Here is a 16,083-nt window from a genome sequence, read left to right on the forward strand (position 1 = left end):
CAGAGAAGTTGACAATCTCTGCCCTCATGGGGACACTCTGGCCGGAAGCAGTCTGTGCTCATGAAAAAATGAGTAAGATAACTTCAAAAAGTATGGCTATCATAAAGAAAATAGAGAGGGTAATAGGGTAGACGATGACCAATGTGCTTTAGCTAGAGGGGAAGAGAATGCCTTTTTGAAGAACTGACATTTGAGTTGGTATATCCATGATGAGATAAGAAGGAATCAGCTATGTGAATGTTTAGGGAGAAGAATATTCCAGCAAGAGAGAGGAGGGCAAGTACAAAAGCCCTGGGGAACATTCAGAGTACAGAAAGCAGCCTGGCGTGCTTGGAGCACAGCGAGTAAGATGAAGAATTGCTCGAAATAGGGTCTGAGAGAAAAACAGGGAGAAAGGTCAGGCCATTTTTAAGTTCTAAATGCAATGATAAACCATATGAGTAGGAGAGTAATATGATCTGGCTCTGGTTTAAAAAATTTTTTTTAATGTTTGTTTATTTTTGAGACAGAGAGAGATAGATCATGAATGGGGGAGGGTCAGAGAGAGAGGGAGACACAGAATCCGAAGCAGGCTCCAGGCTCTGAGCTGTCGGTACAGAGCCCGACGCGGGGCTCACACTCACAGACGTGAGATCATGACCTGAGCCGAAGTCAGATGCTCAACTGACTGAGCCACCCAGGTGCCCCTGGCTCTAGTTTTAAATATAGTGTTCTAGTTGCTCTGGGGAAAAGAGGATATTGAGGAAGTAAGAGCAGCAGGTCCTCTCCTCCATTGCATTTCTCGGGAAATGATAAGGCATAAACTATCTGAAAAGGCAGGTGTCAATACTATACAAACAATTTAACTTACAGCCTGGAGACTTGGGAATCTGGTCCTGCCTTTTAATTAACTTGCAGTGTGACCTCAGGCAAAGTACTAGGTGTCACTCTGTTGCAATTTCCCACCAGGTTGTTGTGAATTTCAAAGGAGAAAATGGGCATGAACAGGCTGGATGAAGCAGACAGTCTCTGCGTAAATGATGAAGAGTTCTCTCTCATTCTCCAGAACCTTCACAGCCTCATGTTCCTCTACAAATCCTCTTGCAAACTTCTCTCCAGATATTTCTGTAATTAACGAAGAATGCATTTTCCACATTTTTTTTCAGGCTGTGTGGATACAAAAGAGGCTGATATCTATTTCCTCATCGATGGCTCAACTAGCATAAACAGAATGGGGTTTGAGCAGATGAAGGAATTTATTTTGGCAGTGACAGAAATGTTCAGCATTGGCCCAGACAAAGTCCAAGTTGGAGCTGTACAGTATTCAGATAAGATAAAAGTAGAGTTTCACATCAATGACAATTCTAATAATGTGGATTTAAGAAAGGCTGTTCTGAACATCAAGCAACTCAACGGAAACACAGATACTGGGAAAGCCCTGGATTTCATGCTGCAAATAATAAAAGAGGGAAAGAAGCGTAGGACAAGCAGTGTTCCCAATTATCTCATTGTGCTGACTGATGGGACGTCTGGGGATGAAGTCCTGAGGCCTGCCGAGAGATTAAGGGCTGAACAAATCACCATTCATGCGGTTGGCATTGGGGAGGCTAACAAAGAAGAACTCCAACAAATTGCTGGGGAGGAAGAAAGGGTTAACTTTGGGCAGAACTTTGATTCTTTAAAGAGAATAAAAAATGAAGTTGTTCGCAGAATCTGCACTGAAAAAGGTGAGCAAAACAAAGAAGGCTTTATTCTCTGCACCCTCATGGGTTGCTTCCTGCAGGCTGATAGCCAGGCTGAGACCAGGAGTGATGTGACCAGTTTTCTGGTTAACATTGTTGCTAACTTCCTTTCTCACCAGGGAGGATTCAGCCCCTTTAAACCAGTTGCCAAGATTGGAGAAGCCCTCCACAGACAGATGCCCTGAGGCCATCTTGGGGGTTGTAAGCAGGAAGGTTGCTAAGAGTATTGTGGCCTTGACAAAGCCCACCAGTATGGCATGTAAGAGTGTGTGTGTGTGTGTGTGTGTGTGTGTGTGTGTGTGTGTGCACTAATTGAAGCAGATGAGCACATGGAAAGAAAATGGGCTCTGGCTTTGAGTAGGTTAGGATTCAACCACTTTCCTGCTTGACCTTCAGACTTCCTCATCTATAAAGCAAGGGTAACACCTACATCCTAGAATCCTTATAGGTTCAGCATAAGAAACATCAACCATCATTCCTCTATTATGAATGCTTATCTAGTACACATATAACAATTGTTTATTTTTATCTGTACCAGAAACACGTATTTGCATTTTCGTTCAGACTAAAATTACGTAAGTAAAGTTAGGAAGAACAACTTGCAAATACCTGTACCCGATCGTGATTTCTCTTATTAGGAGCAGCGACTTACTAACTGAAGATGGTATGTGTTGGTTTGCTAATATTAGCACATGAAAATTTTGTCTGCTGAGAGGCATGTTACCTTACTGGTTAAGATAAAGGATGCTGGAGTCAATGAGGTAAAGTTCAAACCCCAGCTATATTAGCTGTGGACCTTGAATAGTTCACTTACTATCCACCTGCCTTAATCACTGAGGGTAGGCCTAGCTTCCAGGTGAAGCTTGAAGGTGATAAGGCATGTGGAACACTTAGAAAAATGCACGTGCACCCTCAGTGCTACATAAAAATTAGCTATTGCATAAGTTGGCTAAAGTCACTGCTGAGAAAAAGAGAAGGATTTCCATTCATTTGAACTTACAAAAGTGAACATTCTGGAATGTTGTGAGTCACTAAAATCCAAAGATAAATCAGCAGATCTCACAGCAAAATCCTAAATCACATTATTGTTCGTTGTTCTCCCTGTTACAGACAGTAGTAGAGTTGGGTCTTCAGGATGCTCTAGAAAGAGTGCAAGAGTAAAAAGTTCCCCAGAATTTCCTGGGGATGATGCAAAGAAAAGTAAAAGGGTTCCAGGAAACATAAAGTAGATTGTATCTCGGTCACTCCGAGGGAGACAGCCCTGGGCCAATCTGAGGAGGTACGGCACATCTCCTGTAGGTCAGGGGGTTGCACTTGAGGTGCCTGAACATTGGCACACCTGGAAGAGGAGACAAGCTGTGGACAAGGAGATGATCCATAAGATGGTGAATAGAGAGAGGCAGGAAAGCTAAGGAACCAAAGCCTTCGGGCCTAGAAAAACACTGACTAGTTTCAGGGCAGATGCAGATGGAATGAGACACATTGTACCTATTGCTTAGGGGACAAGATAAGAGGCCATAACAAAAAGATCCCAAACTACACAACACAGAATATTATTTCTGTCTTGCATAACAGTCCAGGGGGAGCAGGGTGCAGATTTAGCAGAGAGGCTCTTGCAGGCTCAGCATACAGCTCCCATCTTTAGGTCAACGGTGAAGCTCTGGTTCTCTTCACCTTACACTTGTGGAAAGGGAGAAAGAGCCAGGGGAGCCCATCACACTGCCCTGTTTTAATGTTGAGACCAGAAGTGGCCTAATCACTTCTGCTCCTGTCTATTGGAAAAACGTAGTCACGGGGCCACATCTGCTTCGAGGAAGGCTAGAAAAGTGATACTTACCTGGACAGTCATCTGTCTAGCTGAAATTATATCGGCATGGAAGAATGGGAGACCAGATATTAGAGGACAGGAAATAATCTTGTCACAAGCAGATCTAAGGGGGTATACCAAACCACATGTAAGAGTCTACTCCTTTTACACGTTTCATGGAGGAGAGGCTTCCACACTTCACAGCAGTGGGGCCTTGCCAAGGCCACAAACATCTTTAATGACCTCTCTATCTATGACTTTCAAGATGGCCTCAGGCAGCTTGGATCTTACATGGTGGCTTTAATGCTCCCTGGTTGTCCTTACACAGGTTATTAAAAAATAATAAGCATTGTCTTATTCTTCTTTGACTAATGCTTATTGTTCATTTTCAAATAGTATGGGATAGACTCTGTGAGAGTTAAGGGAAGGACTGCTAAGAGAATGGCAGTGATAGCAGGTAGAGCAAAGGGTTAAGACTAAGGAGATACATGCTAATGACAGTATATTTGAATTGTATGCACACACACACACACATCTGTATCATGAATTAATAACACCATTTTTTTCTATGGCTTATAGAAATTGGTCTTCTGTGTGTACACACACACACACACACACACACACACACACACACGTCCATTTCTAACCAGTAGAAAATCTACAAACTTTAGGTATAAAGGAATGATCCTTTATTTATACATCCATGTTGAATGGATATGTGCTTACTAATGTACTTACTATTTCTAGTAAAAGTTTTTCACCCCGGTTTCTAATACTGATTCATAGTGTTTATCAAATCAGTGTAAATTATCCCAGAAAATAAGGCTGTGTAAAGATTGCTTAGAATTTTTTGTTTCAAGATTATACATAAAACCCAGAAATATTAGTCCTATGGACATAGGGAATTGATTACCTTTTCTCTTATTCCTTTTTTTGATCACCATCACATCCTTTAACACATAACCTGATACTTGGCATTTCATACACCTCAAGAATTATGAATGAATGAACTATGCATAAATGAATGATGCATGGGTGAATGAATATACACTTTGGAAGTTGCATTTTCTCTTAAAACTTGTTGGATAATATTCAGTAGATTTCTGATTCTGGGTCCTGGTCAACAGGCCTCTACTATAGAAGCAGATAAAATTTTCAAATACAGTAGCAGGTGTTTGAGTTAATTTTTGATGTTTTCTGACTAATGCATTTCTTTCTTGCTTGCTGCTTCTCTGTGTTTTGAAAATTACATCAACCTGGTCTTTTTGACAACACGCAGGATGTGAAGACATGAAGGCTGACATCATGTTTCTGGTGGACAGTTCTGGCAGTATTGGATATGAAAATTTTGGAAAAATGAAAACCTTCATGAAAAATCTATTAGCGAAGATTAAAATTGGTCCAGACAAAACTCAGATTGGTGTCGTTCAGTTCAGTAATTATAATCAGGAAGAATTCCAGCTTAATAAATACTTTACACAAAAAGAAATTGCTGATGCAGTAGACAGAATGTCTTACATCAACAGTAACACTTTGACTGGAAGTGCACTAACCTTTGTAGCTCAATACTTCACCCCCACCAAGGGGGCCCGTGTTGGGGTCAAGAAGTTTCTTATCCTCATCACGGATGGAGAGGCACAAGATTCTGTGAGAGAACCTGCTAAAGCACTACGGGACAGCGGTGTCATCATCTTCTCCGTGGGAGTATATGGCGCCAACAGGATGGAGCTGGAGGAGATCAGTGGGGATGGCAAGCTGGTCTTCCAAGTTGAGAAGTTTGATGATCTAAATGCAATAGAAAACGAACTCATTTTTCGTGTATGTGCTCTCCACGGTAAGTGACACTGTTACTCTTCAGGACTCAAGGGCATGAGCTGTTGACTTCATGGGATGAGCAGTGGGCTGTACCACGGGCTTGGACTGTATCTGGACTTTAGTGTTAAGTTTCAGTCTTGTCTTGTCTGTGTTGTGGAAACACCTGTAACCTCCAGGGATACTCCAGTTTAACAATTTTGCCCTCTAGTTTGGTGACAAAATAGTCTGGCTGTGGTGACTTCAAGTATATTCCCACAGGTTCTCAGAATTTCTTATGGAACTTCCACATTTTTAACTACGTCCATACCTAGATTTTTCAGAGCCAATTTTTAATCTCAAATGATTCCCCAGAATTGTTCCTGGCCTACCAATAACCAGTGTCAAATAGCAAATAATTAGAGACACAAATTCATCTTCCTCTTAGTTAAATTAAATCCAATGTCCTAAGCATAACCCCCTAAATATCCCCTGTATTTTAAAGATATAGTGTGTATTTTCAAGCTTTTGCATTTTTCTTCTTCACCACTATCAGAGAGATAGTTTACATTTGCCTTTTCATGTATCTATCGCTTTGGAAAATTTCAACTTGTTACTTTTTAAAAATGATTGCTTGGGATCATTTTATCTCACGAACTGTCGTACTTTAAAACTTGTGTTGAGCAAATCTTCAGTTTGAGTCCATCAACTTTAATGGCTCTTAATAGAGAAGTTGCTATAAATACACATGTAAGACTAAAAACACCTGTGCTTTTAAATCTACCACGTGCTGTTACCTGTTTTTTGGGGCACTACTAAGAGAACATGCTGAAATATTAGTAAATTTGTTGTATGTTGTTCCCCTAGCAACATAGAGACCTTTGGACTATATTATTCAGAATTATGTGTGAGAAATCTTTACAAAGGTAACAAACAAAATGTCTTGGTCTAAGTCTGAGTTTTAGACAGTGGCGCTCTGAGTTCTCTCTTAACAGCTTAGTTAAAATGGCAATGATTTGTGAAGTGCCTGAGTGGCTCAGTTGGTTAAGCACCCAACTCTTTTTTTTTTTTTTTTTAACGTTCATTCATTTTTGAGAGACAGAGGAGAGACAAAGCATGAACGGGGAAGGGGTAGAAAGAGGGAGACACAGAATCTGAAACGGGCTCCAGGCTCTGAGCTGTCAGCACAGAGCCTGACGCGGGGCCCGAACTCACGAACCCGTGAGATCATGACCTGAGCCGAAGTCAGACACTCAACCGACTGAGCCACCCAGGCGCCCCATGCATCCAACTCTTGACCTCAACTCAGGTCTTGATCTCAAGGTTGTGAGTTCAAGCCCCACATTAGGCTCCACACTGGGTGTGAGCCTGCTTAAAAAAAAAATGGCAATGATTGCCAAATTCTTAGTAATGTTGAGACATTCTAAGAAAGGTTTATCTTAAGGTCACATCCCCACCCTTGAAATCCATGGGGCTTTTCCTGGCATTTCTTCATTTTGATAAATATAATGTTGGTGGAGGCCCTTTCTATAGCATAAGGTGAAATTTCCCTGGCTTACACATTAGATCGACTCATAAACCTCAAGTCATGACTAATCACTAAATCTTGGTGGGTCATTGCCCCAGGTTCCATTGCATCTTAGGCTTGAGAATTTGAGACCTCATCGCCAGAAATAAGGATTGGAGTTACCATATATAGGTAGAAAGTGGAGAAAGTGAAAGTCCAAAAGGCATATGCTTAAGTTACTGAGGGAAGAAAAAAAGGGGAGAGAAACCCCATACTTTGGAGACCTATCCAGAGTGGTCACTTGGCTTCTGATGTGGAGGAGAGCTTAGGGCTGAGATGAGGGGATAGGGGCCTTAGCTCTCCCTACTTGGGACCTTTCTGGGTTCTAACTCAGGAGATCAGGAGAAGGAGCACAAATGAATGCCGAGAGGCATGGTGCGTTTGGGAAAGTTAGCCGACCAGAAGCTGAAAAGACAGCTGGAACTAGAGGGAGTAAGATAAAAAAAAATCCCAGCTTATACAGGGAGCCTCTGAGCTCTTTAAAACAGCACGCCAGTTTGGCAAACACTAGTCATGTCTCACCATTACATTGACATTGAACTACCTTCTGACATTTCCTTTCAGTTGAAAGCCTGCCGAGCAAAAGACATCCTGTGTCCTAATGAGATGTAGCAGAACAAAGTGGCATGGCTTAAGAAACACTGACCACAGAGCCATTGTCAAGTACAATGTCCTTGGAATCAGGGGTAGCTTGTACATCACTGAGCCTCAGTTTCTTACTCTGTAAAACAGAGTAAGCCCTCTCTAACAAGTAAGGTGCAGTGTCTGGCACATAGTAGGTTCATGGCAAATGTTAGTTTGCTCCCCCTTCTCAACTGTCTGTGTAGGATACACTGCAGAAAGATTGTGATGCCTGGTTCCTTATTCTTCCAGATTGTAAAAATATTAAGGTGTTAGACATCGTGTTTGTGCTGGATCATTCAAGCAGCATAGATACAGAAGAGCAAGAAAGCATGATGAACCTAACTATCCATTTGGTGAAGAAAGCAGATGTTGGCATCGACCGCGTTCGGATTGGAGCTCTCAGATACTCAAATGACCCTGAGGTTCTTTTCCACCTTAGTAGATACTCAAGTAGATCTGCAATCGTTGAGAATCTGAGGACACGCAGGCACACCGGAGGGGATACCTGGACTGCCAAGGCTCTCGAACACACAAACATAATGTTCACAAAAGAACATGGCAGCCGCATCGAGGAAAATGTGAAGCAGATGTTGATTATCATCACCGATGGGGAGTCCCATGACCGAAATCGGCTCAATGACACAGCATTGAAGTTAAGAAACAAAGGCATCAACATCTATGCAGTGGGCGTAGGAGAGGCCAACCCACTTGAACTCGAGGCTATCGCAGGGAATAAAAGCAATACTTTCTATGTAGGAAATTTCACCAAACTGGAAGATCTTTACCTGCCTCTGCAAGAAAGAATGTGTATCAACGCACATGAGCGTAAGTTGTGATTTTTAAAGTTTCTGTGGGGGTAGCAATAAAAGGTTAAGCAAAAAATAAATTAAATCTTGGCTTCCCATTACCTGGGTGTCATGGCTGAACATCTCTCTGCTCAGGCTATATTTTCTCATCTCTCAAATGCATTGATTGAACAAGATCTGAAAGTTCCCCTCCCACCACGGTGTGCATTGAAGAGCTTATGGAAGGAAGTTTCAGAAATACTCTTTGAGGTCTTGCCAGCTTGTTGCCTTTTTCTTGGCAGAAAGGAACTCTGCTTAGGATTGTATTCACCTTACCCCATTTCAGGGCCACTTGTACTGTTCCATTTGCGTAATAGTTACAGCACAACCACTGAGCACCAGTTTCAGGCCAGACTTGGGTGGAGAGTTACATGGTTTGACAGATAGGCCTTTGTCTTCAAAGATCCAGGGCCTTCTAACTGGGATTAGAGACATTCCCTAGGGCCACAGGAGGTTCAAGTGGTCTGATGTGCTTTTCTGGATAAGGGCCACTAATGCAGAGGAAAGAATATGGGAGTTCAATAGGGAGTCATGGAGGCTGGTGGGTAGGAGCAGGGAGGGAAGGGACCTAAGCTGATTCCATGAGATACCACTAGGGTGGAGTAGTCTGGAGGCATCATACCTGACGAAAGTGTAAGATTTGCCACCTGAGCTCAAAGTGAGCAATGAATTAATCTTCTGGGTTTCAGATACAGAATGATGATGGTATTATCCGTAAGAAAAAAAATTGTGACTTCTCCCAAGGCAGCGGGGCCTTCTCAGTTCTGCCCGTTCTAGCCTGTCCCTGGACTCCCACCGTGAAATTTAGTCTCCTTGCCCTTCATCTTGCCACCTTTGATTCCGTTCTCTACACTGAGTGATCTTCCTAACACACACTGGACCATGTCACTGCTCTGCTCACAGTTTACAACTACTGACCTGCTGAGTTCCATCTAGCCTTTTGCCCACAGCTCCAGCCTCACCTGCTGCCCCTCCCCCCTTCACAATCTCTCCTGTCGATCTGAAATGGCATCTCTGTGCACAGTATTCTACCCACCACAAACATGCCAGCCCAGCATTTCCCCTGGCTACATCTAGCTTAGCTGCCATGTTGCAGCCTTTGTGCGCCAGTTTCCCGCCCCAATACCTGGCAGTGACCCCACTGTGTCTCCCAGCTCCTGCGCCTTCTGTTGCTCCTGGTGGTTGCACTGAATGCAGATTCGCTGTTTCCTTATCTGTATCTGTCGCAAGACTGTGGCCTCCTTGGGCAGGCTTGGCCCCTTGTTAATCATTGGGTCCCCACCAAATCTAGTACATCACCAGGATACACGGTCTTTTCCTACAGAGATGGAAGCGGTTTTATTCTCCTCTCCCATGCATACCTTTCAGAGGCAGATGCTGAGGCGGAGTTTAAGATGCAAGATGTTTTTTAGGGATCCACACCTAGGAAAAAAAAGTGGAAAAAAGTTAAACAGTGATGCATGCTTGACAGAGCTCCAAACCCGGCAAAGAGCTCTGGAGCATGCATTGCCCATCAGTGTTGTCCAGCATCAGACTAAGCTGGCTGGGCGGTCATACCCCCTTCTCACTTAGTCCCCAGATGTGAGCTGCCCTGGGCAGGGCACGGTCTTTGGCAAGACATCTCCCTGTAGTAAGGCTGACCCTGAAGGAGTCGACAGCCGGAAGCCCTCTGTTGACCATGCGCCCACAACCAGGCAGTAAATCCTTCCTTGAAAGTCTATCTGGGCGGCCCAGCTGTGTGTCTGCCAGACTACCCTTACAAATGATTTTGTGGCAGTGGGCATCCCTTTGTTTCAATTGCCTTTAGTAATCACTTCAGTGCTGGCCCTGTCCCAGCCATTGCATTTGATTGTAATAGAGCATAGAAGATTATCCCTTCATTATGGGACATTTCTCATTGGATTTCAGGGAGATGACCCCATGCTGTGTTTACTAGCCATTAGCCCTTGTCCCATTCAGTTTTAATATGTGGGGTATGATATTATAAAAAAAACTGCAGTAGAAAAAATACTTTTATTTAGAGATAAAACGAGGCGGTCCATGTACCAGCTGCACAGTATAATAATTGTGTATTCTTAGGCAAGTTACTTAACCTCTGAATTCCACTTCTATATCTATAAAATTAGATTAACTTATTAAAACATGGTCATGAATATTAACTTACTGTATGCCAAGAGCATTGTTTAAAAAATGGTATTTCTCAACACACATGCAAAGTGGTAGCATTACTAGTAACAGGAATACTGAATATAGTACAGGGGTACCATTACCTTGACTTGGGCGAACCATCCAATCTGGGTGTGGGGATTTCTAGCCTTTGCAATTACTTTTTAGTGAGTGGCTTCAAGCTATTCAAACTTCTCTTTTTCTCTGAGCAACTTTCAGTGCCCTTTCAAATGAATCATGCAAATATTAAAATTTGAAACAAAGTCTATTACCTTTTTTTCCTTCCCACTGTGTTTCCTTCTCTTTGAGCACCAATAGCTGATTCTCCCTTCTGTTAACTTATTTCAATTTGCTACTAATGTGGGGATTTAGTAAAGCAATTTAAGTATTGAAGGAAAGAGAAATTTTTGAATCATTCATGAGGAAAATAATTGTTTTGTTTTTCCAATTGCAGTCTGCAACATTCAAGAAGCCGATGTGGTTTTCTTTTTTGATGGCTCTGACATGGTATCCAACTCAGACTTTGTTGCCCTGACAACTTTTCTGTCAGACATCATTGATAATTTTAACATTGAATCTCAGAGAATAAAAATTGGGTTGGCTCAATTTGGCCGTGACTTCCAAAAAATTATTGAGTTGAAAAAGTCTCTGACTACAGCCAAGTTGAAGACTCAAATTCAAAAAATCACCAAGAGCAAGGGGTTTCCACGAATTGACCTGGCTCTTAGAAAAGTGAAAGTCATGTTTGATCCACCTTCTGGTGGGAGAAGAAACGCTGGTGTCCCTCAAATTTTGGTAGTTATCACATCCGGAGATCCCTACTATGATGTGTCAGAGGAAGTAAAAATCCTGAAAAACCTTGGAATTTGTGTCCTGGTTTATGGCATAGGAAGTGTTCATAAGGAACAACTTCTGCCAATAACAGGCAATTCTGAAAAAGTATTCACTTTCCAAGACTTTAGTAACTTAAGGGATACAGAGACGAAAAAAAGAATGGTCCGTGAAATCTGCCAGAGCTGCGGGAAAACCAGTAAGTGTTCCCCTTGTTCTTTATTTCTTTTTAATTTAATTGTACCTTCCCAGTGCTTCATTTCCCAAGGTATCCTAGGGGCCAGCTCTAGATGAACATATTTTTAGAATAGTGCACAGTGAAAATAGACCTTTTCTCTGTTTCTGGGAAGCTTGAGATCAGCCAGCCACCCTCAGAGACAAGGGAAAGGATGCAGAGGCTGGAGGAGGCCCTGGGTTGTGTCCTCTGTTCAGCCCTGTCCCTTCACTCCAACCCGGGGTTTATGCCCCTCTTTGCACCTGGACCTCAGTCTCCTGTTTCTACCCTTCCCACTTCTGGAAGTCCTAGAATAATGCCTTGCAACTGGTAGGAAGTAAGTAAAGCTAACATTTGCAGGTTGACAGCTTTACTATTTTAACTTTATTAAACTGTCTTGTAAGGGACTCAGTGTTCGCGCGCGTGTGTGTGTGTGTGTGTGTGTGTGTGTGTGTGTGTGTCTATATGAGCCTATCTATGTGCATGTTTGTTTATTTATTTATTTATTTATTTATTTATTTATTTATATTTTTACTTTATTTAAATCCAAGTTACTTAACATGTGGTGTAATAATGGTTTCAGGAGTAGAATTTAGTGATTCATCACTTACATATAACACCCAGTGCTCATCCCAACAAGTACCCCCCTTAATGTCCCTTGCCCATTTAGCCCATCTCCCTACCCAACAACCAACCAGTTTGTTCTCTGTATTTAAGAGTTTCCTATGTTTTGCCTCCCTCTCTGTTTTTATCTTAATTTTCCTTCCCTTCCCCTATGTTCATCTGTTTTGTTTCTTAAATTGCACATGATGGCATTCGTGTAATCATAACATGGTGAAGATTTGAATTGTCCTGGGGATTATTTAATACCCAGAGGTCACAAACACAAATGGCTGCAAAGGCCAGGAAGGTAATATAAATGAGTCAGGGAGGCCGGGAGGGAAGGAAAAGAATGGAGAGCAATGGCGCATCTCATGGGGAGGGTGTTGCTCGCTCCAGCTGAGCGTCACCGTGTGGGACTCAGGTTCTGTATGTTTGGGCTGGGAGTTGGGAAGACAGCACACCAGGAAGCAGCAGTGAATGATAACATTTTGTAGAACTGGTACAACGTGCAGAAACTCCTCAGTGTGCTTCTGTTTCTAGAATTATGACTGAAGCTACTTCTTTCACAAAATGGGTTGGTGTTTTCAAGGTCTCCAGATCTTCTACACCCCATTTGGGGTGCTCAGCTGGAAGCAGGCTACAGTGGGGGAAAGGGCCCTGGGACCGGAATCAGAAATCCGGGGTTCTTATTCTGGTTCAACAGCAGCAACCTCCATGAATCATTCTTTCCTCATGTGTACAATGAGCAACTGGGAAGGGTCAGAGGTGTCCAAATGGCAACTTGTAGCTGAATTGTGTTTGTCCTATACAGTGTTGACAACTTGTTAAAATTAATTGCCAGCTTTTACAAACTGAAGATTTCACATAAAAAATCTAGATTTCAGGCTTCTCTCTGAAAACTCTATCTGACAACACTGGGTCCCTTTTCCCACATGGCTGACTCTCAGCTGGAGCTGAGCAGTGACCAGATGGGTGGTTAGTCTCCATCCATCCTCTCATTTAGCTCATTTACATTATCCACCTGGCCTTTACAGCCATTTGAATGTGTGATCTCCGGATTAAACCGTCTCTAAGGATAATTCAAATATTTAATATGATCATATGAATCATAGTATGTCATCATTAAAAGAAGAAAATATGCATGTGCAAACACACACACACACACACACACACACACACACACACACACACACGGCCAGCTAGGAAGCCAGCCTCTGAGAATGAGGCTGAACCATGATTGGAACTTCAAATAGCTATTGGAACTTGTAATATTTGAAAAAGGAGAGAGGAAACACCTGTGTTATATGTTGATCAAGCAGCCAATATCTTCCTTCTTGACCATTTGTGGGTGCTAGAGTCCCTCCAGCCCTGGGCCATGCCATGACTGCTCTCCTTATTTTCTGCCTCGTCTTCCCTTCCTTGTTCCTGTCTACTCATTAATCTGGCCTCATTTTCCTTGGTCTCCAGATTGCTTTCTGGACGTCGTGGTTGGGTTTGACATTTCCACTCATCTGCCGGGGGCGCAGTTGTTCGACGACCACCCCCGGCTGGAATCATACCTCCCAGGCATCTTAGAGGACATGACCTCCATCAGGGGGGTAAGCTGTGGGGCAGGCGCAGAGGTGCAGATGAACGTGGCCTTCAAGGTGAACGATGATGGAGAATTCCCTGCTGAGTTCCAAATCTACCAGAAAGCAATATTTGACAGGCTGCTGCAGGTCACCGTTAATGGGCCAACTCATCTGAATGCACAGTTCTTGAGGTCTCTGTGGAATACGTTTAAGAAGGAATCTACATCCCAAGGACAGGTACTCCCGTCACAGTCTCTCTCCCATCTCCGTGTTCTTTTGTTTGTTTCTTCCTCCCCAGTTATATGTTTCATTTTCACATCGTCCCATTTTCTGCTTTCCTCTTTCTCTAGGTGCTGCTCATCTTTTCAGATGGTCTTGGGGGTGAAAGCAAGATAATGCTTGAAAATCAATCAGACAGGCTCAGAGAAGCAGGTACTGAGTTGTGAATTTAAGTGGTGAAGCACAGAAGGTACTAGACAAGTCCCTACTTACTCAGGTGCCAAAGATCTTGGGATCTGTCTGGCCACTAGTAACAGATGCTGTTGGTGCCTCCCCAGAACCCCTAGACCTGCACACTGATCCCCCAGGGGCTGCAAATGCCATGGCCAAGTGCTTACACCTGTGACCTTCTACAGTCATGAGTCCTTGACTGATCTGAACCCTTACCTGACCCTTGGACCAGGGGTGGGTTTATACCATGTCCCACCTAGAAACGGAAGGGGGGGGGCATCGATACAGGGATACAAAAACCCAGCACCTTTGCCTCCAGTGGGTCAACTGTGATACAGTTTATACCCCAGAGTCCTTCAGGAATCAGACTAAGGTGAAGCCCTTACTGACACGCATCTTTGCTCACAACTTCCCCATCTTTCTCCCCGTTAATAAACTAGATACGCACAAATTCTTCCGTTAGATCCTGCTTCCAGGGCACCTGACCTAGGACACTCCTTACTGTTTCTTTTTTTTTTTTTTTTTTTTTTTTTTCAACGTTTATTTATTTTTGGGACAGAGAGAGACAGAGCATGAACGGGCGAGGGGCAGAGAGAGAGGTAGACACAGAATCGGAAACAGGCTCCAGGCTCTGAGCCATCAGCCCAGAGCCTGACGCGGGGCTCGAACTCACGGAGCGCGAGATCGTGACCTGGCTGAAGTCGGACGCTTAACCGACTGCGCCACCCAGGCGCCCCGACTCCTTACTGTTTCTGATTATCCACGTGAAGGACAGACACACGGATCTTGAAAAGCACTTCTTACTATCCATGTCATAGTTTCAGACTGAGCTGGAAGCTAAATGCAGAAATTGAGAGTCATATGCAGTGACAGGAGGGTCCACTGATCATTAGACGGGATGCATCGTTTGAGACTTCTGGACGTAGACCCACGCTGGCTTCTGGGGTTTAGGTTCTGTGGGCAACCTCCCTGGAGGCCACAAAGTCTCCTGCATGATTGCTGGGTTATGTCACCCCCCTTTCCCACTGTTCTGGGCACATCAGTTTCCTTAGTACAGCTTCTGGCACTTTGCAGGGCCCCACCCCCGCTCCCCACTCCCGCCTTCCTTCACTCCCCACATTTAGTACCCCAGGCACTCAGAGCCGCCTGCTTCTTCCTCCAGTACACCTCATGGCTCAGTCCTCCCTATCCTGGCATACGCTTTTCTTCTACATAAAACTCTCCCCCATCTCAGCTCCTGCCCAGTCCTTCTCTCCACCTTCAGTCTCTGGTTCTCTTCCTTGACCAGCTTCCATTCGTCCTTCAGGCTCAGCTTAGACATCAGTTCTTGGCCGAAACCTTCCGTGACTTTCCAGGGCTGAGTTAGGAGCTTCTCCTTTAGGCTTTCAAAGCATGCTGCCATTCTGTCTCAGGACACTTATCACTTCTCAGGGCAACTATCTGATCCCGTCTTCCTTTTCTATTGGACTGTATGTACTTCTCTGCAGGGACACAGTGTGCCTGTTCTATTCATCGTGTATCCCTGATACAATGATTGATACATAATAGGCTCCTAATAAACAAAGATTTGTTTAATGAAAGGATAGACAGAGTAAATGGACTAGTGAATGAATTAACAAGTGAGTGGATGAATGAATGGATGAATGAATGAATGAATGAATGAAGTCTGGTTATGGCCAACACTTCACCCTGAGCTTTCCTCAGGCTCTCAGGGCCTGAGCCCCCAGGGGTGTTTGGCTGTGGAGATGACTTTGAGAACTATTTTTTTTTTTAATGTTTATTTATTTTTTAGAGAGAGAAAGAGAGAGAGAGGGAGAGAGAGGAGGAAGAGGGGCAGAGAGAGAGGGAAAGAGAATCCCAAGCAGGATCTGTTCTGTCACCACAGAACCCAAT

General features: G+C 43.6%; 1 protein-coding gene across 3 annotated transcripts in view; it reads left to right on the plus strand.

The window, feature by feature from the left end:
* Positions 1-16,083, plus strand: part of COL6A5 (collagen type VI alpha 5 chain) — a 136,319-nt gene that overhangs the window by 53,873 nt on the left and 66,363 nt on the right. For all 3 annotated transcript variants that reach the window (XM_040480165.1, XM_040480166.1, XM_040480167.1), the window contains exons 5-10: positions 1,146-1,706; positions 4,808-5,362; positions 7,760-8,335; positions 10,976-11,551; positions 13,637-13,977; positions 14,091-14,172. In XM_040480165.1, the coding sequence (XP_040336099.1) occupies positions 1,146-1,706; positions 4,808-5,362; positions 7,760-8,335; positions 10,976-11,551; positions 13,637-13,977; positions 14,091-14,172 (2,691 nt within the window). The remainder of the gene's footprint in view (positions 1-1,145; positions 1,707-4,807; positions 5,363-7,759; positions 8,336-10,975; positions 11,552-13,636; positions 13,978-14,090; positions 14,173-16,083) is intronic.

Source organism: Herpailurus yagouaroundi, unplaced genomic scaffold (genome assembly GCF_014898765.1).
Source record: "Herpailurus yagouaroundi ecotype Mexico unplaced genomic scaffold, PumYag 159, whole genome shotgun sequence".
Classification (NCBI taxonomy): Eukaryota; Metazoa; Chordata; class Mammalia; order Carnivora; family Felidae; genus Herpailurus; species Herpailurus yagouaroundi.